This window comes from Bos grunniens, chromosome 16 (assembly GCF_055505025.1).
Source record: "Bos grunniens cultivar Pamir isolate PY7600 chromosome 16, Bosgru_T2T1.0, whole genome shotgun sequence".
Taxonomy (NCBI): Eukaryota; Metazoa; Chordata; class Mammalia; order Artiodactyla; family Bovidae; genus Bos; species Bos grunniens.
Window position 1 is genome coordinate 12437294 of NC_141180.1, and position 24185 is coordinate 12461478.

Consider the following 24185-nt stretch of genomic DNA (forward strand, 5'->3'; position numbering starts at 1 on the left):
TGTGGCTCAGACGGTAAAGAATCTGCCTTATAATGCAAGAGACCCAGTTTCAGTCCCCAGGTTGGGAAGACCCTCTAGAGAAGGAAATGGCCACCACTGCAGTATTGTTGCCTGGAGAATTCCATGCACAGAGGAGCCTGGCGGACTACAGTCCACAGGGTTGCAAAGAGCTGGGCATGACTGTCCACTTTTTGTATTTGCAGGCTCTGTCTTAAACCAAGTTGCATAATATTGGGGTAGTGACATGGTTTTGAATTCCAAGTGCTTAGATGACAACTTCTGATTTCCCTCTGCCCGTCTCAAAAGTCATCAGCAAAGTGGGGTCCACCCGGACTTGAAGCCACAGGCTTCCCCTCCTGAGCTCCTAAGCTGTTCACCCTGGCAGACCAGAAAAAAATTAGAAAATAAAAGTGCAGCCGCCCCCAGGTCCAAGTGGAATTTTATATTCTGATCTGACTCCTTTTAAGAGGTGTTGAAATAAAGTCAGATTGTTTTACTTCCCTTTTACTTTTACCTGATTTTCTGGGGCTCTTTGAAGTCCCAGGGCAGACCAACAGCTTTACTTAGTTTTCTTTATGAGACCTTGTAAGTGCTGTCCTCCTGTGCCATTTTGTTTTGTGTGTTCTTGAGAGTAGGACTCATTGCTTTTTGGTGTATGTGAGGAATGATCCCTGTCCTAAATCACTGAACGCTTCATTGGAAATAAAGAAGAGTTTTAAAGCTGTGATTTCACATAAGAAGAGTCTTCTCTAGCAGCACAATTTGAAAGCATCAATTCACTACTCTACACAATATGGATGACTAGTAAGGACCTACCATATAGCACAGGGAACTCTACTTAGTCTATAAAGACCTAAATGGGAATAGAATCTAAAAAAGAGTGGATATATGTGCATGTATAAATGACTCATTTTTCTGTACAGCAAAAACTAACAGCATTGTAATTCAACTGTACCCCAGTCAAAATTTTAAAAAATAGTAGTTATTTCAAAATTTGGGGGAGGGACATAGCCCCAAAGCATCATTTTCCAATGTTAACTATAATCATTTGGTATCTCTCAGTAGGAAAAAAAGAGTCAGAGAACACTGAGACCAGACTTCTTTGATATTTCTGAAGTCAAGCACAGAGGTTTGAGGGAAAACATTGGATTTATCATACTGTTCCTATTAGGCAATATCACGATGAATTACAGTCTAATGTTACAAGAGGGCTGAAGCAATGAGTGTGGCTGCCTTGTTAAATCACTCTGCTATCAATCAGTTCTGTGACCTTCAGCAAGACACTTTGCTGGGACTTGAGCTTTCCTATTTCTCTACTTCTTTTCTTCTACCTATGCAAGAAGAAATTCAAAAGTTCACAGATAAAATTTCATTCATTTGTTCACTGAACATTGGTATTGATCATCTACTTTTGTGCCGAACTGATCACAGGGTACCAATGATTCAGCGCCAAGCAAAGCAAAACTTGGTTGTCACACTGTTGGAGTTTACATTCTAGTGGGAAGAGGTATTCAAAAATCATAAAAAGAAAAATGTATAAATATAATAACTTTAAAGAGTTAAGGGACATGCTTTGAGCCATGCAAGCATTTCAAAGGGAGAATTGAGCTAGTCCACCATGAGTATTCTATTTTATGCAAGGGATAGTTTAGGAAAAAGAAAATGTTTATGACAAGATTTTTTTCACTCAAAAACAGTCTTATTGAGTCACACAGAGGAAATCATATATCTTTATTTCATGCTATGGAGAAAAACAATTTAGTAGATTATATAAGAACTCCTTGAAGATAGAAAACCAGTTTTGTAGAGAGAAGCCAAGCTTCTAAGGACTGAGTATGGATGCACTTCTGTGTCAGTGAGCAAATGGGCTACATTTGTGAACAGGCTTGAAGGTGTAGGATAAGAAGAGGGAATGGTGAGTGGAGAGAGCAAGATGACAGACAGGAGGCAGTATGAGAGGGACCCCTATGGGGCTTCCCAGGGGGCACAGTGGTAAAGAATCCGCCTGCCAATGCAGGAAACACAAGAGACGTGGGTTCAATCCCTGGGTGAAGAAAGATCCCCTGGAGTAGGAAATGGCACCCCACCCCAGTATTCTTGCCTGGAAAATTCCACGGACAGAGGAGCCTTGTGGGCTACAGTCCATGGACTTACAAAGAGTCGCACATGACTGAGTGACTGATACTGCCCCATGCTCCCAGATCCTTTAAGTCTTAAAGCTACTCAACCCACATAGTGTTTCTACAGACATTGATATAGAGGTTGGACTTTGTGATTCTAGGTAATAGGCCAAGAAACAGAGATCCTGAACTGTCAGGAATCTGCAAAAAGTGAAGATGGGGTCTCTCTGGGCTTCACTAAGGTTAAGTTCAATAAGATTTCTGTGAGGCAAGAGGATTCAGCAAATATCAGTGTTATACTCCATGTTCAGTTATAGGCTATATTTAATAGAAGACTGTCAAAGAGAAAATTCGCTCTGCTTTTTTGCTACTAAAATGCTATCTGTTATCTCCAGTGACTGTACTCAAATCCTCTGAGTGGGCTTCAGTTCACCTCATGATATCTTCTGTTATGTGCACATCTCTTTCTATAGACCCTGGTGGAAACCTGCTCTCTCAAGGATTTGAATGGACTTGGAAATTGGGAGAGTACCACTTTCAGGAGCATTCTTTATGGAGTGTGGGAACAGATGGATAAATTCATCCCCATGTGGATAGTTCTAAGATACATTGATATACTTTTTATAAACCCTCCTGTAAGAACAAGCCCCAGTTGTCCACAGAAGTGACCTCAAAAATTAGCTTCTCCCTCCTTTTTAACTTTCCCTCTTCCCTCTCTCCTCCTTCTAAGAATTGCTCCTCAACTGGACTACCTGGATACAAGTCCTCATATCAGGATCTGCTTTTGTAGGGACAAATGCTAAAATCTGTGCATATTTGAAAAGAAGACTATGGATGCTGCTCTCTGTTTTTCCATTCCTGGATATGTTTATGCCTTTGTGAATTCCAAAGTACTATTATTATTGCATTTTATCCTTGAAATTATTCTTAAAGTAAGAAGTTTTATTATCCCCATTGTACAGGTGGAGAAATTAAGGCTCAAAGGAAAGAAGTGAAAAAGTAACTTGCTCAGTGTTGCACAGATGTCGCCCACATAGAACTAAAATTGGTTATTCCACAGTCATTCCACACATGGAATGCCTACCGTGTGCTATGTCCCGGGCTAGCCACTGGGCCTTGCTGTTCTTTCCCCTGGGTCTCCTTTCCAGATCTCTGTAGGATCTCTCTTCTACTTGGGCTGATCTAGGCCTGATCCAGAAGAGAAAGGCACTCCCTCCAGCATCTGGAAGGACTGGTGGACAGGATGCTAAGATTGCTTTCTTCTTGAAGTTGCTCTTGTCCCAGTGGCCCAGAGATACAGTTCCTTCATCCTTCACCTCAGGGATATCTTTATGGACTTCATTTCATTCTTCACTCTCAGCCAAATGGCCCAGGACCAACAATTCTGAAAAGATTCCTCTTTGAAAAGTTTGCCTTGGTAGCTTTTCTTCCCTGATCTCTCTGCTTGGTAAGTTCTGAAAGGTTGTGATTGAAATTATTTTATAGGATTTATCTCAAGGCTGTATCGTCCATGATCTCTCCTCAGTGTTTTGAAGTGTGTTGACTCTTAGAGAGGCCTTGAATGAATATGAAATTATTCTTCCCCCACAGACAGCAATGAATCAACTACAAATGGTCTGATTTCTGAAATGATCCCTAAGGCTGACATAAGAAAAGGATACTGATCAGGATCAATAATGCTGGACTATCAATCCACAAATTAATATGCATGCCTTGATGTAGAATTGGGAAATAAGAAGGATAAAATCAAGATCATTTAAACATCTGTATTGTTTTGCTATGTATATTATAAAAGTATACTGCAAATGGCATTAGAAGTTTGCCTTATTTTCTACCCAACATGAAATAAAATAGCACACACAAAAAAACTGTCAAATGGACATTAATCTTAAAATATGCCTCTGCTATTAGCAGAGCAACTAAAACAGATTTTTGGTTTCAGGCTTCATAGCATTTAAGAGAGAAGTATTTTAAGCTGAACGATGTCTAAAGCTAAAAGTCTTCATGGTACTTATTTCATTTATATAGAATTTTGAGAGTCTGAAACCCCACTTTCCTAAAGGATAAGTGTTCTTAATGATCATTTTCCAAAATTTATAGCTGCTATTTTACAAAGTTCATATTTATTATTTTGTGTAAAGCTTTTTTTTTCCACTAGCAAAGAACAAAACAACACCATAAAGAGCAAACACAAATTCTAAGGTTTATAAATTCTTTATGACTTAAATATCTTATGTCATAATGTCTCCATAGAGTACTTAGGGATTTTATGTGGTATGGAATTTTATATGGAATAATAAAAGGAAATAAATTATCATAGGTTGTAATTTTTCATATATATCTATATATTTATATATCAAACTGTATTTGTATATATATATATAGTATATATAGGTATATATAAAATTATGCACATATATACATGCACAGATGTCTTCCCCTGGATTCCCTTGAAAACTGAATGTAACAAAAGGCTGTGGTACTAATGTGTTTTTGGAAAGAGGACTCCAGGGTAAGGACTTCCTTGGTGGTCCAGTGGTTAAGAATCTGCCTTCCAATGCAAGGGATGCAGGTTCAAGTCCTGGTCAGGGAACTTACATTCTCACATGCCTTGAGGCAGCTGAGCCCATGCACCACAACTGTTGAGCTCACATACCCCCACTAGATAGCCCGCATTCCACAGTCTTCAGAGCCCACGTGTTCTGCAGCTCATGCACCTAAGCTAAGACCCAATGCAGCCCCAAATAAATGAATAAATAAATATTAAAAAAAAAAAGAATTCCAAGTTAACAAGAGTGAAGAAAAGGGCAAGTGCAGCAGTGAACAATGGGAAGCACATCCAAGCTGACGTGTTGTCATAGTGACCACTGCGTCACAAAGAGCCGCAGTGAGACGTAGCCGTGCCATCAGCTGGGCTCTCTTTCATCTTCTGTTTCTTGTTGGTCACAGTTGGACTCGTGAGAGTTGATTCACATACACTTAGAAAGTTCTGTCACCTGGTCCCTTCAGCAGCTTTGGGGAAGCCATCACACTCTATGCAACGCTTGGAGTGGAATTTTATATGGAATAGTAAAACGAAATAAATTATCATAGGTCGTAACGCCATCACACTCTATGCGTGCTTCTAGAAATGGTGAAAGGAACCAGGGGCTCCATATATTTTTGCTTGTTTGGCCTCAGGTATAAAATCACACATCAAACCCACAAGTAGCTCTCAGGGTCAGAAACTGGATGGAGGAAGTTGCTGAGGGCCTGGGAGTCAGGTGAAGTCAAGAGAATATAGATAGGAGGATAAAATGTGAGAATATAATATCAGCTAGTCAATCTCAGAGGCAGCAGTAGTACCAGCATAATATATAATGCATCCTCAAATCTCTGCACTAAAGAAAGAGAAAGAAGTATGTATAAGCTTGTACAGAATACAATATGAAAATATGCCAAACTTTGGAATGGGTGTTTATATTTCCTGAGATCCAAGTTAAAAGTCTGAAAACAGAGGAATGAAGATTTATTTGGGAGACTTGGCTTAGGAAGCTAAAGAAAACCATCTTTATCTGTCATCCTCTCTTTCACCCCTTGGATTAACCACTTGCAGTAAAAATTTGTCTTGAAATAGACAGGATAGTCTTCCAAACAATGCCAAGAATTGGATGCGTAGTAAGAGCTATCTCACAGAGAAGAAATAGATCTTTGGATTTTAAACAGCTTCCCCCTAGGCTGCCTGTAAACAAAAAGAGGTAGGAAGCCAACAATACAAGTGGAGAAGCTGAATCAATAAACTTGGAATTCAAAAAAACGGCAGTGTGAGTAACAATCTTTCAGATAAACAAGGCTGAGAATTATAAGTGCTTAATTTATATGTATTTCCTAGATACTGTAGGAAGAGATCGAAAACATGTGTTCTAGAAATCAACAAGGTAAGGGTTCAAAATATTAGACCAATACTTTTATAAACAGAAAGTCTTTATGTAGTAAAGTGTCATGAGCAAGTTGATTTTAAAAATACCTAAGGGGCAGGTTTGGTCCCTATATGTGTGCGCAGTGCATACCCAGATCTACCACAGTGGATGTCATACTGTGGCACTCGGGCATCTAGGGCTTTTGGGTCTGTGTGTAACTGTCTAGCTAGCAGCTAGGGACACTGCCCTCCCTACCCCCTCCTTAGCTCGCTCAGCTCCCCCATTGCAGCCCAGCAGAGAGACAGTTTGGCAAGCGATGGAGCAGGCAGACTGAGGTGCTAAAGCCACATGCCCTGCCCGGGCCAATCTGATCGGCATCCCATGCCAGCACTTCGCAGGTGAGCAGGTCAGTGTGGAGGACATGCGGGCAGTCTTGGAAGCCTATGAGAGCAAACCCCGCTGAGTGGGCAGTGTGTGCCAAGTTAGACCAGTACAAGTGTACCTGAAACCTGGAGAATCCGGAAATGGAAAATTTAATCTCATGATTCTATGGGGGAAAGACATGGCAACAGTATCCATGATCGCACCGATTCCCACGGCTTTCTGAATATGCTGCAGGGAAATCCAAAAGAGACATTATTCTTCAAACTTCAAATCAAGAAGTTTTAACGAATCTTGAGGGAAAACCTGTGTGTCTACATCAACGATTCCATTGGCTTACATCGAGTACAGAATATCAGCCATACAGAACCTGCCCTGAGCCTTCACTTGAACAGTTCACCTCACCGACTCGATGGACATGAACTCCGGGAGTTGGTGATGGACAGGGAGGCCTGGTGTGCTGCAATTCATGGGGCTGCAAAGAGTCGGACATGACTGAGCGACTGAACTGAACTGATGCCTTTGATCAAAGAACAGGATGTAAAACAGTCACCCTGACATACCATAGCAACTCTGGAATCAGGACTCCACTTGCAACTTCAGGACCACTGGAGGATAACTAAGGAACACCAAACCCTCAGAGATCTTACTTTAAGTTCCAGGAAAAGTTTTGCCTTGGAAAAGGTCTCCCACCATTGGCTGTCCAGTATACTACTCCTTGGAAGGAAAGTTATGACCAACCTAGATAGCATATTCAAAAGCAGAGACAATACTTTGCCAACAAAGGTCCGTCTGGTCAAGGCTATGGTTTTTCCAGTGGTCATGTATGGATGTGAGAGTTGGACTGTGAAGAAAGCTGAGCACTGAAGAATTGATGCTTTTGAACTGTGGTGTTGGAGAAGACTCTTGGGAGTCCCTTGGACTGCAAGGAGATCCAACCAGTCCATTCTAAAGGAGATCAGCCCTGGGTGTTCTTTGGAAGGACTGATGCTAAAGCTGAAACTCCAATATTTGGCCACCTCATGCGAAGAGTTGACTCATTGGAAAAGACTCTGATGCTGGGAGGGATTAGGGGCAGGAGGAGAAGGGAACGACAGAGGATGAGATGGCTGGATGGCATCACCTACTCAATGGACAAGAGTTTGGATGAACTCTGGGAGTTGGTGATGGACAGGCAGGCCTGGTGTGCTGCGATTCATGGGGTCGCAAAGAGTTGGACACGACTGAGCGACTGAACTGAACTGAACGAATATACTTTACAAGGCCAATGCTTAGATCATTAATACTATAAAACAGATGTTAATTATAAGGCATTAAGTAAGCAAATAGTGCCCTAAGCTGCTATAGAAGAAAAAAATCCCACTAAAGATAAAAAGGCTTGTGATTTTAAAATACTAAATCAGGTGCAACACTGCTTTTACTCAAAACCCACTGGAACCATACTGTGAATGTCAATGAAGGTTTTCATAGTTTTTGGAAACACTTTCTCTGAATTGTAATTAGAAATAAATAAATGTAATACAAGACACCAAACCACCTGTCTAGTTACTTGAAGGACTAAATGTAGATGTCTTCAATATACTTTGTATGTTGTTAATATTTGAAGAGAATTCTTTACATCTGTGCATTTTAGTTTTCCAATATTATTTTACAAATACCTGTTCTTTAAATAATAGAGTATTGTAGATAGAGAAACTTAAGGCACATTGCCATTTGGTAATGAAATGAAGGGCAAAAGATTTAGAAAACTACATGTACCCAAACCCACAACAAACCAAAATTAGAAACTCACGTCTATTTTGTGTCCAGTGGTCAAAATTTGTACTGCTGCCAGAATTGCCAAATAATTTTAATAAAATGTATTTAAAGATAAAAATAAGGGGCAATTAACTTTGGGGTGGGAGAAGGCAATGACACCCCACTCCAGTACTCTTGCCTGGAAAATACCATGGATGGAGGAGCCTGGTGGGCTACAGTCCATGGGGTCGCTAAGAGTCGGACACGACTAAGCGACTTCACTTTCACTTTTCACTTTTCACTTTCATGCATTGGAGAAGGCAATGGCAACCCACTCCAGTGTTCTTGCCTGGAGAATCCCAGGGACAAGGCAGCCTCATGGGCTGCTGTCTATGGGGTCACACAGAGTCAGACACACGATTGAAGCAACTTAGCAGCAACTTTGGTGTGGGATTCTAGAAGTACCCATTAGAATTCTAGATAAAGAACACAAAAATGCAAACTCTTGAAATGCAAAAGCTTTCAGGAGATAAAAATGTCTTTGTGGTGGTTGGTGGTTTTTTTGCTAAATCGTATCTAAGTCTTGCGACCCCACAGAATGTAGCCTGCCACGTTCCTCTGACCATGGGATTTCCCAGACAAGAATACTGGAGTGGGTTGCCATTTCCTTCTCTAGAGGATCTTCCTGACCCAGGAATTGAACCTGCATCTCCTGCATTGCAGGTGGATTCTTTACCACTGAACCACCAGGGAAAGCCAAAAATATCTTTAGGAACCTCTTAACTATGTGTTTGATACTCTAGGACGATCTCACAGTTTTTACATTATTTATATTCTGGTGGCAAATCACTTATAATTTGTTAATGTTAAATATATATATACTCCATTTCTATGGAGCAATCTCTAACAGAAATGAAACCTCTACATCTAGAGTTTCAGACCTGTAGGCAAATCATGCCTACTGATGTTTTTCAAAATATTTTCAAAATTAGGAAAAAATTATTGTAAAATTTTACTCTCTGGCCATACTAAGTGCTCAATCGTTCACAGCTGATACTGGCTGGAGATAAGTGTAGCAAGTGTGCCCTTGACACTGGTGCTCTTCTGTTACCTCATTTTCATGACTATTCTGTTGAATAAACTTCATTGTCTAGTGTAGATGATCACATCTGTAACTGTTCTCCTCCTCAAACAACCACCTTGAAGGAAATTAATCCAGAGAGATTTCCCCCGAGTGTTCATCTTTGTAACTGTTCGTGCTTGCTAGCTTGGTTCCGCGTGGTTGGTGGCTTCCTCTGGCTCTCACGCGTTCCTCGTTGCCGTCTTTGGCCGTCCCGCCAACTTCGTCTCTCTCACGGGCGCCATTTTGGGGCGTTGCCTGTGCATTCTGAGCGCACTTTCCACCCACTTCAGTTTGGGATTTGGTTTTCATCCTCTCTCTTGGTACTGAAAGCTATCCTAGTCTCACAGGTTGGTGCATCCCAATGTTGCATGCGTGTGCTCACTCAGTCGTGTCCAACACTTTGCAACCCTGTAGACTACTGTTCATGGGATTGTCCTGGCAAGAATACTGGAGTGGGTTGCCATTTCCTCCTCTAGTGGATCTTGCAGATCCAAGGATCAAACCCACATCTCCTGAGGTTCCTCCATTGGCAAGCAGAGCCTTTACCCCTGAGGCACCTAGAAAGCCGAAATTGTTGTGGATTCATCCAAGTGACTGAATATGACTGACTTCTTATTTTCGGTATGCCTGTGGTAGAAAGGTTGTATGAATGGCCCCAGCTTTCCACGCCTCTGTATTCACATCTTTTGGTACTGAATCTCTGCCACCTCCAAAAACACACACTGACTCTGGGCTCGGCAAGTTGACCCAAATAGAGACGTTAAAATGCACATGTTCATTTACACTTCCGCTCTTGTTTTGATTGACTGGAGAACATATGTCAGCTGGCCAGAGAGTTCCTGAGCTCACTTATTGAAGGATTATGAAAAACAGGTACAAGTGAAGACACAAGAGTTCAGTTTTCCCAGCTATTGAGTTCTATGAGTCTATTCTAGATCAGCTTGCAAAGAGCTAACCTCCCAAACATAATAAAGATCACAGAGTCACCTACTTGACATGCAGCTGTTGCCCAGATATGACCAGAATGATCATGCTGACCTGTAAAATAGTCAACAATAATAAATGTTTATTATTTTAAGCCATTGACTTTTGGAGTAGATGTGTTACATAGCAATGACTAATTGATACAGTGTCCCAGTTAGTGAGATGTCGGTTGTACTTACCATATAGTCTTCTCAAGGAAACGAACCTATAGGAAGAGCTTGGGTAGCTATACATGTAACAGTATGCCAGGAAAATATTCTTATAATATTCTGAAGTTCTCAGAAGTAAAGTAATTTAATTGAAGGGTTCCTTTGGGGTAGGTTGTTTTCATTTGGGAGAATGTGAACATGTCTCATCTAAAAATTGAACATGTTCTAGGGACATTCAAACCCAATGTTTGTGTTGCAAATGGCGTTCCAAACCCATTTCCACATAGGTACGGGGATCATGGGCTGGCATACAGAAAATATTTCAAAACAAAAAATTGCATTCACTGTTACTTTGAGGTCTCTATGCAGAAATGTGATTGAAAATAAATGCATCAGTGACCTCAGAAGGTTTGGCAGTGCCTTTTAGATGCTTATCGGAGCCACACAAGTTAGGAATCTTGGATGGAAATCTCCTAAGAATAACCATTCTCATGAAATTTCCAATCCCTCTTTTTTTTTTTTTGGCAGAATTTAAAATTCCGTGCAAATGGCTCATGTCGCAAGACTTCTGCGTGGTGCTGGCCAGCACCAGGCAGAAGGGTGGCCCAGCAACGGAAAACCAAACCAGTGTGGCTGCGTGTTTTCACGCCTTTGAAAAGGTTTGGGTTTGGCTCAAACCAAGAAAGAGCATTTGAGGTTTTTATTTTGTGCCAATTCCTTCAAATACCATTCACCTGAATCACGGAACTTTGTGCATCAGGAGGAAACAAACCATCAACCATCATTAACCACTTACTTATCTCTCAATCCCACATTAACCAACCATTCGTCACTCCCAACACGACTTTCACCAGTAGCTTTCACCTTCTCCATCCTTGGGTCACTTCATCAGCCTGCTCATTTGCAAATATATAAGGTCAGCAAATGTTCATGACTTAGGACTTTTTCATCCACTGGTCTAATTCTAAGATGCTAATTTAAAGAAATCTTAACTTCTAGACTCTAAAACCATTTACAGCTCTGAATTATGTGACATCTAATAATACGGTAATATTTGGATTTGAAATACAGAAATTCTTTCCCACAAAGTTAAAACAGGATAAGGATAATCTGATTAGTTTATTTTTCAAGTTGCCAGTGACTGGGTACTTCATCAGATCGTAGCATGAGATGGTACTAATGAAGCAAAGGTCAGGGGTCACGTCTCTGTCTGGTCCAGTTAGCATTATTATTTTTCACCTTCCCTTTCCATTCCCCTCTCTCTCAGCCAAGTCTCCTACCAGTTAGTGCAACTGTGCAAAGAGACATCCAGAAAAGAGAGCATGGAAAGGATTCAGTGGCAACTCACTCAGTTCTGAATGAAGTCAGGTTATGTGCTCTTGCCGCTTATGTGTACACGTAAGTTTGTGCCTGGCGAGGGTTGTTTTGGTATATGCAGGTATAAATGTGTGTCTGCCCAGTTTCTCTCACTCCCACATGATTTGAAAAGCGTGCATTGTTTTAGTCAGATGGAAAGATTAGGTTACCTGAATACTGGTATTTAATGTACATTATCACATTTATTATCATATCAAAACCAGATGTTTAAAATTTGGGCTAGAAATTCCATAACACGGGTTGTATTACCTCAGGGTCACCGTAGCGCCTTATGCTCACTGCTCAGCTGTATTTTGTTATGGCTCTAATACAGCAGTAATGTGTTTCCACAAGTCTTAGTCTGGTATTAGATGACATGCGGGCTAATGTTGGTGGGTTGAGCAGACTGGTAGGGGGTTATACAAACCAGAGCAATTTGCTTTCCCAACAATAAGAAAATATGTGAAGAATTATTGTTAATGGTCAAAGCCCCCCCGTCTCTCTCTCTCACTCTGGCTTTGGCTTGCTCTCTCTCCTCACCTCTCCTCTTCTCTCCTCTCTCTCACTCTGGCTTTCATTTTTTATCTTTGGTTTCTTTATTTAAAATTTGTTGTCATTTTTATTGTCTCCAAATGCCCCTCAAACTTACTCCAGAAACAGGAGCTGCCTCTAATTACTAACTTTCTTATCTCTGCAAAAGCTATTGGAAACCTTCCTCTTATTTGCCTGGCTTGCATTGCTTCTGTACTGATCACATTCAAACAAGCAAGCTCAGAAAAGTGATAGCATTCTTGATTTAAGAAATTATAATCAGCACAATTTAGATAAGGGTTTTTTTTTTTTTAAAAAAAGGAAATAAAAGCCCATGTGGAACCAAGCCAACGATTCATCTGTTTGCATTAATAGGTTCCAGCTATGGTACTACAGGCACGGAAAGCCTGCTCGCCACTGCACTTAGCAAGCACATGAGCTTAAAAATAAACTTTGACAATGTAGATCTCTTTGTCCTTTCGGGAATGGAAAACATTATGTACTTCAAAGCATACTAAGCCTGATTTTAAAATATAGTTGGGATATTATTACTGTGGCAGTTGGGAGTGTCTTTAGGCTGCACACAGTACCCGATGCTTTGGGTGCAGTAGTACTTGAGCCACAGACTAATGCGAGTAAATGACTCTGGCAGTTTGGATATGCTCATTCATAAGGAAGAAACTTCTGCCTTTTAAGTTCTCTGGGACAACTGTGATATAGTTCCTCCTTTCAATGAGGGAATTTCTTCCTGAACCAAACCGCAAAAACAGTGTTTGAGTAGCACACTTTCACTTGCATACAGCAGCGTTTGTTCACTTTTGAGTGTTTCTGGACAGGAAATCGATCTACAGGGTAACATTCACACACAAAAAGGAAACAGTATGGGACGATGTCTTGTTAGTACAAGTGACTCTGTTTGGGAAATTACGGACAAGAGACCCTGGAGGAAGAACGGCATTAAAGATCAAAAGCATCATGACTCCTGATGAAAACATCCCCAAATGATGAACCCACGAGCAAAAAGGAACTTCTGCTGTAAGTATTTTTGTGATCATCAAGTATCTAAATATTTTCAAAATTTCTAGAGTATGTGGAGTTAGATTTCCAAGCAAGTACTTGATGTAAGGAGTCTTCATTATAGTCAAGTCTATAATTAAACTCATTGGGTGATTCCAACAGAGGATTAGTTACTGGAATTTTTTCCATGACCTTGCAACTCAAATAAATTGCAAGTTGACATGGGCATGTTTTATACAATAGGCATGTAATATCAGGCTTTCAATGTGTGATGTATTACTCTGGCAATGTAAAACTGATCAATATTTGTATCTATAAATCCCCTGACATTTGGATTCCAGTTATTTAAATGATATTTACTTTGGTTTCATGTTATGTTTAATCCTGCAATTGTGTTTTTTCATAAATAGTTTGACACATTATTTGTAATTTGCTTAGAGAGAATATTAGTTCTTTCCTTAGTGAATCTTATTTATATACAGCAGGGGGAAGAGGTGTGTCAGAATTTTGAAAATGGGGAAGAAGAGGTATGATAGTTTTAAACTTGAGAACTAAGGCATTTAAAAATATTTACATTTCCATAATATATTGGTAAGTAATTCTGAAAATCATTTAGATTTCTCTGTATAAGACTTCTAACTCCATATGAATATTGTTATGGTCTTGGAATCAAGACCATCAATAGCATAATTATTAAATAGAGCTAAGTCCATATTTAGTGCCTGGCACAGAGAACATACTTGCTAGTTGTTGCATGTTGAGTATAGGCTGATGTTGGGTAATAGAACAAGTATCCTGATTGTACAATAGTCATTTCATATCGAGATTTCACTTTATGAACTTACCCATGAATGTGTGATTAAATTGCATAACAAAGAACTGTAGAATAATGGTGTTACATTGTTTTGCTGTTTTCAATAAGGAATTGCTTTAAAAATCAAATTTTGAATGGATTTCTCTTCCTGGTTGTTTGTGTAACATTGTTTATCTGAAGGGGTATCATAATGCTTCTGGAGCAATTCAGTATATAAAATATCAGTTTAGTTCCAATTAGTTTGTGATTTCCAGGAGCTAGTTTGTGGCATTGAGACTTGGAATTAGCAATTTTGGAGCCCCCTCTGCTGAGGATTAATGGGTAGGTCAGGACAATGGCCAAATCCTCAAATGCGGAGATGTGTAAGGGACATGAAAATAAACTGAGAGGTGAGTAGATGAAGAGATTCTTGGAGTCAAGCCAAGTGTTTCTGGAATGAAAGAAGAGAAGCAGAAAATATGGAGAAAGCCATAGAGTGGGAGAGAGCTGGAGAGGTAATGGAAACTCATTATAGATGCCATCTCTGTCTCATAAAATGCCAGATAACACTGTTCTAGGACCTCAATTTTTTCCTAGGTCACTTGCTATACTTATCAAACTAAACACATGTCAAACACTTATCAAACTAAACACATGTCAAACACTTATCAAACTAAACACTTCTACTATCACAAGTAGGAAATAAGAATGCTATAGGTGTGATTTTGTTATGTCTTATTAGAAGTGATGGGAATCTTTGAGTAGGAGATGATGGAAGCTGTAACTAAGCAACAACTGTCATCAAGGTAAAAGATTTTTGAATAATCATATATAACATTTTAGATAAGCTTATATTATCCCAATAACTGTTCGGTTTAGTCTCCTACTTTCTATGTATTTTATAAGTAATTTATCCAGGCATATCTATCAGAATGTAACTATAATTAGAACAAGATATTCTATAGGAATCATTTAGAAGTTCTTTTAAGAATTAAAAGGTTGGCTGATAGGCTGATATTGTCTGCGTGAGCACTTTTTCACATTAAATTCATCCTGATTTATTAGGCAGGATTCTGAGACGTCAGTCAAGAAATGATACAACATTGGAGGAGTCTTAAGCCTTCATTTTTTAAGGAACAGAAAGGGATCTGATTCTAATCTGAAAGCCAGTGTATGGTAGACGGATTTTGAGGATTATCTTCAAAAGGAAAATGTAGGTTTAGTATGTGTCCTTCCCCCCGCCCCCGCCAGTACTGATCAGAATATAGTTATTGATAACAAATAATAATTTGAATTTTTATGGCATAGTATAATCTTTCCTAGTTAGTTGTTTGACACCAGAAATACCTATTGCCGAACAGTTTAAGATTTGGTGTATTAGGAGGAATAAACTCCTTGCCACTCCTACTGCTGGTAGATGAGGAGGTTTAACGTGGAGGGAAAAGAAAACATTTTGAATCAGACAAATGTGCACCGGAATTCCAAATTTCTCATTTATAAACTGTGTGACCTTGAGCAAATTACATATACTCTAAATGTCTGGTTTCCCATACAGAAAATGGGGTTAATAACTATTCCCTTTTAGATTTATTGTAAAGATTAAGTGAGATAATTTATGTCAACTGCTTGGCCTGGTAAGATGGTTAAACTACATGAGCTTTGGAAACCTTTCTAGTTTTCTCATTCTAGTAATTCTAGGCATTTGCCTGCGTGATGCAAAGTCGCTTCGGTCAAGTTCCGACTCTGTGCAATCCTATGACCTGCAGTCTTCCAGGTTCCACTGGTCTGTAGGATTCTCCAGGCAAGAATACTGGAGTGGATTGCCATGTGCTCCTCCAGGGGATCTTCCCCATCCAGGAATGGAACCAGTCTCTCTTACATCTTCTGCATTGGCAAGCAGGATCTTTACCACTAGCGCTACCTGGGACGCCTTCTGCTCTGCTAAGTCACTTCAGTCGTGTTCAATTCTGTGCGACCTCATAGACAGCAGCCCACCAGGCTCCCCAGTTCCTGGGATTCTCCAGGCAAGAACACTGGAGTGGGTTGCCATTTCCTTCTCCAATGCATGAAAGTGAAAAGTGAAAATGAAGTCGCTCAGTCGTGTCCAACTCTTAGTGACCGCAAGGACTGCAGCCTACCGGGCTCCTCCATCCATAGGACACCTTAGATTTTTAAAATAACCTAAATTCCTTGCTTGCGTTAAAATGCTATTTGAAGATGCAACTCAGTAGAAATATCTATTCTCCACCTAGTGGGCTCCTCATAAAAAAAATTGTAAAGCAAATCTATTACAAGTGTAGTAAAAGAATAAGGCAATCGGAATGTATGATTTGAAAGTAAAAAAGGGTTTTTGTGATTTTTTTGATGTGTTCAGTTCAGTTCAGTCGCGCAGTTGTGTCTGACTCTTTGCAACCCCATGAACTGCAGCACGCCAGACTTTCCTGTCCATCACCAACTCCCAGAGTTTACTCAGACTTATGTCCATCGAACTGGTAATGCCATCCAACCATCTCATCCTCCTGTCATCCCCTTCTCATCCCGGCTTCAATCTTTCCCAGCATCAGGGTCTTTTCAAATGAGTCAGTTCTTTGCATCAGGTGGCCAAAGTATTAGAGTTTCTGCTTCAGCATCAGTCCTTCCAATGAATATTCAGGACTGATTTTGAGGTGTTAGGTGGTCTAAATTAATTTGAAAGACTGTTCTACAGTCTTCAATGACTAAGATACTGTAAATACCAGGTTGGCCTTGGCTAATGAATTTCCTCTTTCCTGTTTTTAACCACTTTAGGAAACCCACCATAGCCAACAAGGTCATTCTCAGGAGAAACGGTTTTGGAGAGTTTAAGGACATAAAATGTTCATCTTCAAAACTTTTCCTATGACATCTTCCTATGGTGTCTACAAAAGTCCAGGTTTTAAGGGGATGGTATATTTTGATGATATCATTTGTGTCCATTTGTTACTGGCATAAGTGCAAAGCACTTGGCAGAACCATCATTCTTATACTACTGCTTAAACTAGCTTAAGCAATGTTTACACAGATATGAAGTAACAATCTAGCTGATAGATTTATTATCTGGAAAGTTGCGAGTGTGTGTGGACATGTTCCGTTGTGTCTGACTGCAACGCCATGGACTGTAGCCCCCCACGCTCCTCTGTCCATGGGATTCTTCGGGCAAGATTACTGGGGTGGGTTGTCACTACCTACTTCTGAGGATCTTCCTGGCCCAGGGATCGAACCCGTGTCTCTTGAGTCTCCTGCATTGGCAGGTGGATTCTTAACCAGCTGTACCACCTGAGAAGCCCATATAGAGAGTTGCTATGTATTAAGGAGAGTGCCATTAGTAGCTATTAAAAAAAATATTATCTTGCATCTGTCTAGTGCCATTTTCTTTTAAAAATGTTTCTACACATATAATTTCATTATTTTCTCATCTTTGAAGCAGAGAGGGTGCTATTTACATTATTTACTGCATAATATGAATAATAGGGCAGAGATTAGGCAGAATTCTCCAAGTTCAGTTCAGTCACTCAGTCACGTCCATCTCTTTGCGACCTCATGAATTGCAGCACGCCAGGCCTCCCTGTCCATCACCAACTCCTGGAGTTGACTTAGACTTATGTCCATCCAGTCAGTGATGCCATCCAGCCATCTCATCCTCTGTCGTCCCCTTCTCCTCCTGCCCCCAAATCCCTCCCAGCATCAGAGTCTTTTCCAATGAGTCAACTCTTTGCATGAGGTGGCCAAAGTACTGGAGTTTCAGCTTTAGCATCAGTCCTTCCAAAGAAATCCCAGGGCTGATCTCCTTTAGAATGGACTGGTTGGATCTCCTTGCAGTCCAAGGGACTCTCAAGAGTCTTCTCCAACACCACAGTTCAAAAGCATCAATTCTTTGGTGCTCAGCTTTCTTCACAGTCCAATCTCACATCTGTACATGACCACTGGAAAAACCATAGCCTTGAGTAGATGGACCTTTGTGGGCAAAGTAATGTCTCTGCTTTTGAATATGCTATCTAGGTTGGTCATAACTTTCCTTCCAAGGAGTAAGCATCTTTTAATTTCATGGCTGCAATCACCATCTGCAGTGATTTTGGAGTCCCCCAAAATAAAGTCTGACACTGTTTCCACTGTTTCCCCATCTATTTCCCATGAAGTGATGGGACCAGATGCCATGATCTTTGTTTTCTGAATGTTGAGCTTTAAGCCAACTTTTTCACTCTCCTCTTTCACTTTCATCAAGAGGTTTTTTAGTTTCTCTTCACTTTCTGCTATAAGGGTGGTGTCATCTGCATATCTGAGGTTACTGATATTTCTCCTGGCAATCTTGATTCCAGCTTGTGCTTCTTCCAGCCCAGCGTTTCTCATGATGTACTCTGCATAGAAGTTAAATAAGCAGGGTGACAATATACAGCCTTGACGTACTCCTTTTCCTATTTGGAACCAGTCTGTTGTTCCATGTCCAGTTCTAACTGTTGCTTCCTGACCTGCATATAGGTTTCTCAAGAGGCAGGTCAGGTGGTCTGGTATTCCCATCTCTTTCAGAATTTTCCCCAGTTTATTGTGATCCACACGGTCAAAGGCTTTGGCATAGTCAATAAAGCAGAAATAGATGTTTTTCTGGAACTCTCTTGCTTTTTTGATGATCCAGCGGATGTTGGCAATTTGATCTCTGGTTCCTCTGCCTTTTCTAAAACCAACTTGAACATCTGGAAGTTCATGGTTCACGTACTGCTGAACCCTGGCTTGGAGAATTTTGAGCATTACTTTACTAGCGTTTGAGATGAGTGCAGTTGTGCAGTAGTTTGAGCATTCTTTGGCATTGCCTTTCTTTGAGACTGGAATGGAAACTGACCTTTTCCAGTCCTGTGGCCACTGCTGAGTTTTCCAAATTTGCTGGAATATTGAGTGCAACACTTTCAGAACATCATCTTTCAGGATTTGAAATAGCTCAACTAGAATTCCATCACCTCCACTAGCTTTGTTCATAGTGATGCTTTCTAAGGCCCACTTGACTTCACATTCCAGGATGTCTGGCTCTAGATCACACCATCGTGATTATCTGGATCATGAAGATCTTTTTTGTGCAGTTCTTTTGTGTATTCTTGCCACCTCTTCTTAATATCTTCTGCTTCTGCTAGGTCCATACCATTTCTGTCCTTTATTGAGCTCATCTTTGCATGAAATGTCCCTTTGATATCTCTAATTTTCTTGAAGAGATCTCTAGTCTTTCCCATTCTGTTGTTTTCCTCTATTTCTTTGCATTGATAGCTGAGGAAGGCTTTCTTATCTCTTCTTGCTATTCTTTGGAACTCTGCATTCAGATGCTTATATCTTTCCTTTTCTCCTTTGCTTTTCACTTCTCTTCTTTTCGCAGCTATTTGTAAGGCCTCCCCAGACAGCCATTTTGCTTTTTTTCATTTCTTTTCCATGGGGATGGTCTTGATCCCTGTCTCCTGTACAATGTCATGAACTTCCAATCCATAGTTCATCAGGCACTCTATCTATCAGACCTAGTCCCTTTAATCTATTTCTCACTTCCAGTGTATAATCATAAGGGATTTGAATTAGGTCGTACCTGAATAGTCTAGTGGTTTTCCACACTTTTTTCAATTTAAGTCTGAATTTGGCAATAAGGAGTTCATGAATTGTCTAAGGAGGAGATTAAATATGAAATAAGATTTTTCACCTAGTATAATTTATCTAATGGTTTTATGACTATCTCTGATTTTTATCTAGAAGTATATTTGATGGTTTTATGACTATCTCTGATTTTTATCTAGAAGTATGAGACTCATTTGCTTATCTCATACCTTAAAAGGACCCTTAAACTTGAGCAGTAATTAAAATTTACCTTGTTTTGTGCCTTCTATGAAGACCCAACCAATCAGGCCCACAAAAAGAGATCCTACAACTAGGTTCAACCCTAGTTAGGCATGCAGAAAACCTGTGTTGATGGAATTCTCTGTATCCTCTACTATCAGTATATCCTAGACACTTCTAGAGAGTAAAGTGGCTGAGACATGCTCTTTGTTTTACAAAGGAGTCAAGGCCACAGTCGACACTCTTGGCCATCTTCCTTATCTAAAATGACATGGATCTGGACAATTTATATATCTTATAGTTTTCCATTTATATGCTATATAAACAAAAAAGCATATATATGTATATATATGCATATATACAAAGGTTCAAAGGTTGATAAACTACATCCTATAGGCATAGATACAGAGATTCAGGTTATGGTTATATCTGTTGATTTGTGTCTAATAACCAGAAGTCTTTCTTGGTGTGACTGAAGATTTTAGCCAGCAAGAACCACAATTTACAGATACATGAGAAAACCAGAAAACTATAGAGCAGCAAGGTCCATATATCTTACACAAGTTATCCACTAGGTGATTTTGAAATGAAACGCATTGATTTTTTCTTAGCAGCAACCCTTTTTGTACAATATTGTGTTAGCTCAGTTCTTAATTTTCTTTTCATTTAAAAGCTTATTGCCACATGTTCTGTATAATACTTCTGGTTGATGACATTTTATGAAAAATGTTGCCTTGAAGAGGAAACTTTGGAACTGAGGGCTTAGGCACATTTTGAATTGAATAGATTGAAACTTCGAGAAAACCTTGATCTGCAAGAAAATGGCTCAGAGAGCAGTATCCTTATTACTCCTTTCTCCTGTGAGGAAAACAGCCTCTAAGATTAAACTTGGTGCAGCAGAGCTAATGGAGGTGCAATTACAGGTCATTAAATAGCATGATGCCAAAGTGTTTTGTTTCCATTATACTGTTTTTGTTCTTTTGAAACCCAAGGTGACAGGTCAAGCTGAATTGAACAGTCATGTATAAAAGCAGACAGTAAACTTTTCACACTTTTAAGAGTTCTGAGTAGTGCAATCCTGGGAAAGTTCTTGCTTCTCTTTATGCTTTGAAGTTTTGTTTTGTTTTTGAGAATGGTACAAGATTCTTTAGGTCTTCCCTGGTAGCTCAGATGGTAAAGAATCTGCTTGTAATTCAAGAGATCCAGATTCAATCCCTGGGTCAGGAAAATCCCCTGGAGAAGGGAATGGCTACCCACTCCGGTATTCTTGCCTAGAGAATCCCATGGACAGAGGAGCCTGGTTGACTACAGTTCATGGGGTCGCAGAGTCAGACATGATTGAGCAACTTACATTTCACGTCACAGGATTCTCACCTGTACATTGAAGATAGTCTGCTCACAAAAAAACCAGATTTTTATGTTGTTTATATGTCTTAGACTACTAAACAATGTATGTAATAGAAAGTTAATATTTCTGTGCATATATCTGTGAGTTTTAACAAATGTGTAGAGTCTTGTAACCATTACCACAATCAAGATAAAAAATAGCTCCTTCATCGCCAAAATATTCCCTCATGCTGCCAGTTTGTAGTAAAAACCTCCCCATCCCCAACTCCTGGGAACGCTTATCTGTTTTAGTCTCTATAGTTTTGCCTTTTCCAGAAAGTCGTACAAGTGAAATAATACAGTTTGCAACCTTTTGAGTCTGGTGTCTTTCACTTAGCATAATGCAATTGTGATTCATCTGTGTCTCTCAATGGTTGTTTCTTCTTACTGCCTAGCAGTATTTTATTGTACCAGAGTTTGTTGGTTTATTCACCAGTGTAGAACACTCAGACTATTTCTAGGTTTTGCGGATTATAAACAATGCTGCTGTAAACATGATGCGCTGTCAACACAGGGCTTTGTGTGAATGTGTTTTAGTTTTCCAGGATAAATGAATTCCTAGGAATGAGGTTGCAGCTAATATGGTCAATGTGCATTTAAGTTTATAAGAAACTGCCAAATTGTTTTCCAAACCGACTTTACCAATTTGCATTCCCACCAAGATGTAAGAGTTCTGGTTTCTCTGCCTCCTTGTCAGCACTTGGCATCATTGGTCAGTTTTATTGTCTGTTTTGTTCTTTTTACTTCTTATCCTTTCTAAGAAGTGCGTAATGGCATCTCATTATGGCTTTATGATGGTGAGCATTTTTTCATGTGCTGATTTGTGATCGGAATATCTTTTTTGGTGAAGTGTCTGTTCAAAACTCTTGTCCATTTTTTATTAGATATTTGTTCTCTGGTGATGAAAGTAAAATCCAATGATGCAAAGAACAGTATAGTATAGGAACCTGGAATGCAGGGCTATGAATCAAAGAAAATTGGATGTGGTAAAGCAGGAAATGGTAAGAATAAACATCAACATCCTAGGAATCAGTGAACTAAAATAGATGGGAATGGGTGAATTGAATTCAGATGACCATTATATCTACTACTGTGGACAAGAATCACACAGGAGAAATGGAGTAGCCCTCATAATCAACAAAAGAGTCCAAAATACAGTACTTGGGTGCAACCCCAAAAATGACACAATGATCTCAGTTCATTTCCAAGGCAAGCCATTCAACATCACAGTATGCTGAATCCAAGTCTATGCCTTTACCACCCATGCCGAAGAAGCTGAAATTGATCAGTTCTATGAAGATCTAGAAGACTTCCTAGAACTAACACCTAAAAAAAGATTTTCTATTCATCGTCAGGGACTGGAATGCAAAAGTAGGAAGTCCTGATATACCTGGAGTAACAGGCAAGTTTGACCTTGGAGAACAAAATGAAGCAGGGCGAAGGTTAACTGAATTCTGCCAAGAGAATGCACTAGTCATAGCAAATACCATTTCTCAACAACACAAGAGACAACTTTACATATGGACATCACCAACTGGTCAATACTGAAATCAAATTGATTACATTCTTTGTAGCCAAAGATGGAGAGGCTGTATGCAGTCAGCAAAAACAAGACCTGGAGATGACTGTGACTCAGATCATCAGCTTTTCATAGCAAAATTCAGGCTTAAACTAAAGAAAATCAGGAAAAACAATATGGCAGCCAGGTATGATTTAAATCAAATCCCATATGAATTCACAGTAGAGATAACAAACAGATTCAAGGGACGAGATCTAGTTAACAGTGTGCCTGAAGAACTTTGGACAGAGGTCCATAACATTGTACAGGAGGTGGAAAAAAAAGAAAAATAAAAGCAAGAAAGCAAAGTGGTTATCTGAGGAGGCTTTACAAATAGCAGACTAAAGAAGAGAAGCAAAAAGCAAAAGAGAGAGGAAAGGTACATCCGATTAAATTCAGAGTTCCAAAAAATAGCTAGAAAAGACAAGAAGGTCTTCTTCAATGAACAATGCTTAATAATAGAAGGAAACAACAAAAGGGGAATTACTAGAGATCTCATCAGGAAAATTGGAAACATCAAGGGAGCATTCCACCCAAAGATGGGCACAATAAGGGATAAAAATGGTAGAGACCTAGTAGACACTGCAGAGATCAAGAAGAGATGGTAAGAATACATGGAAGAACTGTATTAAAAAGATCTTAGTGAACTGGATTACTACGATGGTGTGGTTAGTTACCCAGATCCAGACATTCTGGAGTGCGAAGTCAAGTTGGACTTAAGAAGCACTGCTGTTAATAAAGCTAGTGGATGCAATGAAATTCCAGCAGAACTTTTCACATCTCTAGCGGATGATGCCATCAAGGTTTTGCATTCATTATGTCAGCAAATCTGGAAGACACAGCAGTGGCCACAGGTCTGGAAAAGGTCAATCCTCATGCTAATTCCCAAGAAGGGTAGTATCAAAGAATGTGCTAACCATTGGACAGTTGTACTCATCTCCTGTGCTAGTAAGGTCATGCTTAAAATCTTGTGTGCTAGGCTTCAGCATTATGTGAACCAAGAACTTCCACTTGTCCAAACTGGGTTTAGAAAAGGAAGAGGAACTAGAGATCAAATTGCCAACATTCGTTGGATTATAGAGAAAGCAAAGGAATTTCAGAAAAACGTCTCTCAGTTTCATCGACTACATCTAACCCTAAATATTCACTGGAAGGACTGATGCTGAACCTGAAGCTCCAGTATTTTGGTCATCAAATGTGAACAGATGACTCACTAGAAAAGTCCCTGATGCTGGGAAAGATTGAGGGCAGAAAGAGAAGAGGGCATCAGAGGATGAGAAGGTTGGATGGCATCACTGATGCAATGAATATGAATTTGGGCAAACTCTGGG

The 24185-nt window shown here is 39.8% G+C and overlaps 1 protein-coding gene and 1 pseudogene across 2 annotated transcripts in view; both read left to right on the forward strand.

Moving 5' to 3' along the window:
- Positions 1–4589: 4589 nt before the first annotated feature.
- Positions 4590–7085, forward strand: LOC147356182 (cysteine dioxygenase type 1-like; annotated as a pseudogene). Its single transcript, XR_015143844.1, has 2 exons — positions 4590–6801; positions 6903–7085. The product of XR_015143844.1 is annotated as a cysteine dioxygenase type 1-like (transcript).
- Positions 7086–13135: 6050 nt separating this feature from the next.
- Positions 13136–24185, forward strand: part of KCNK2 (potassium two pore domain channel subfamily K member 2) — a 221164-nt gene continuing 210114 nt past the window's right edge. Inside the window, exon 1 of the mRNA XM_086342392.1 lies at positions 13136–13315. Within this exon, the coding sequence (XP_086198518.1) occupies positions 13282–13315 (34 nt within the window). The 5' untranslated portion in view covers positions 13136–13281. The remainder of the gene's footprint in view (positions 13316–24185) is intronic.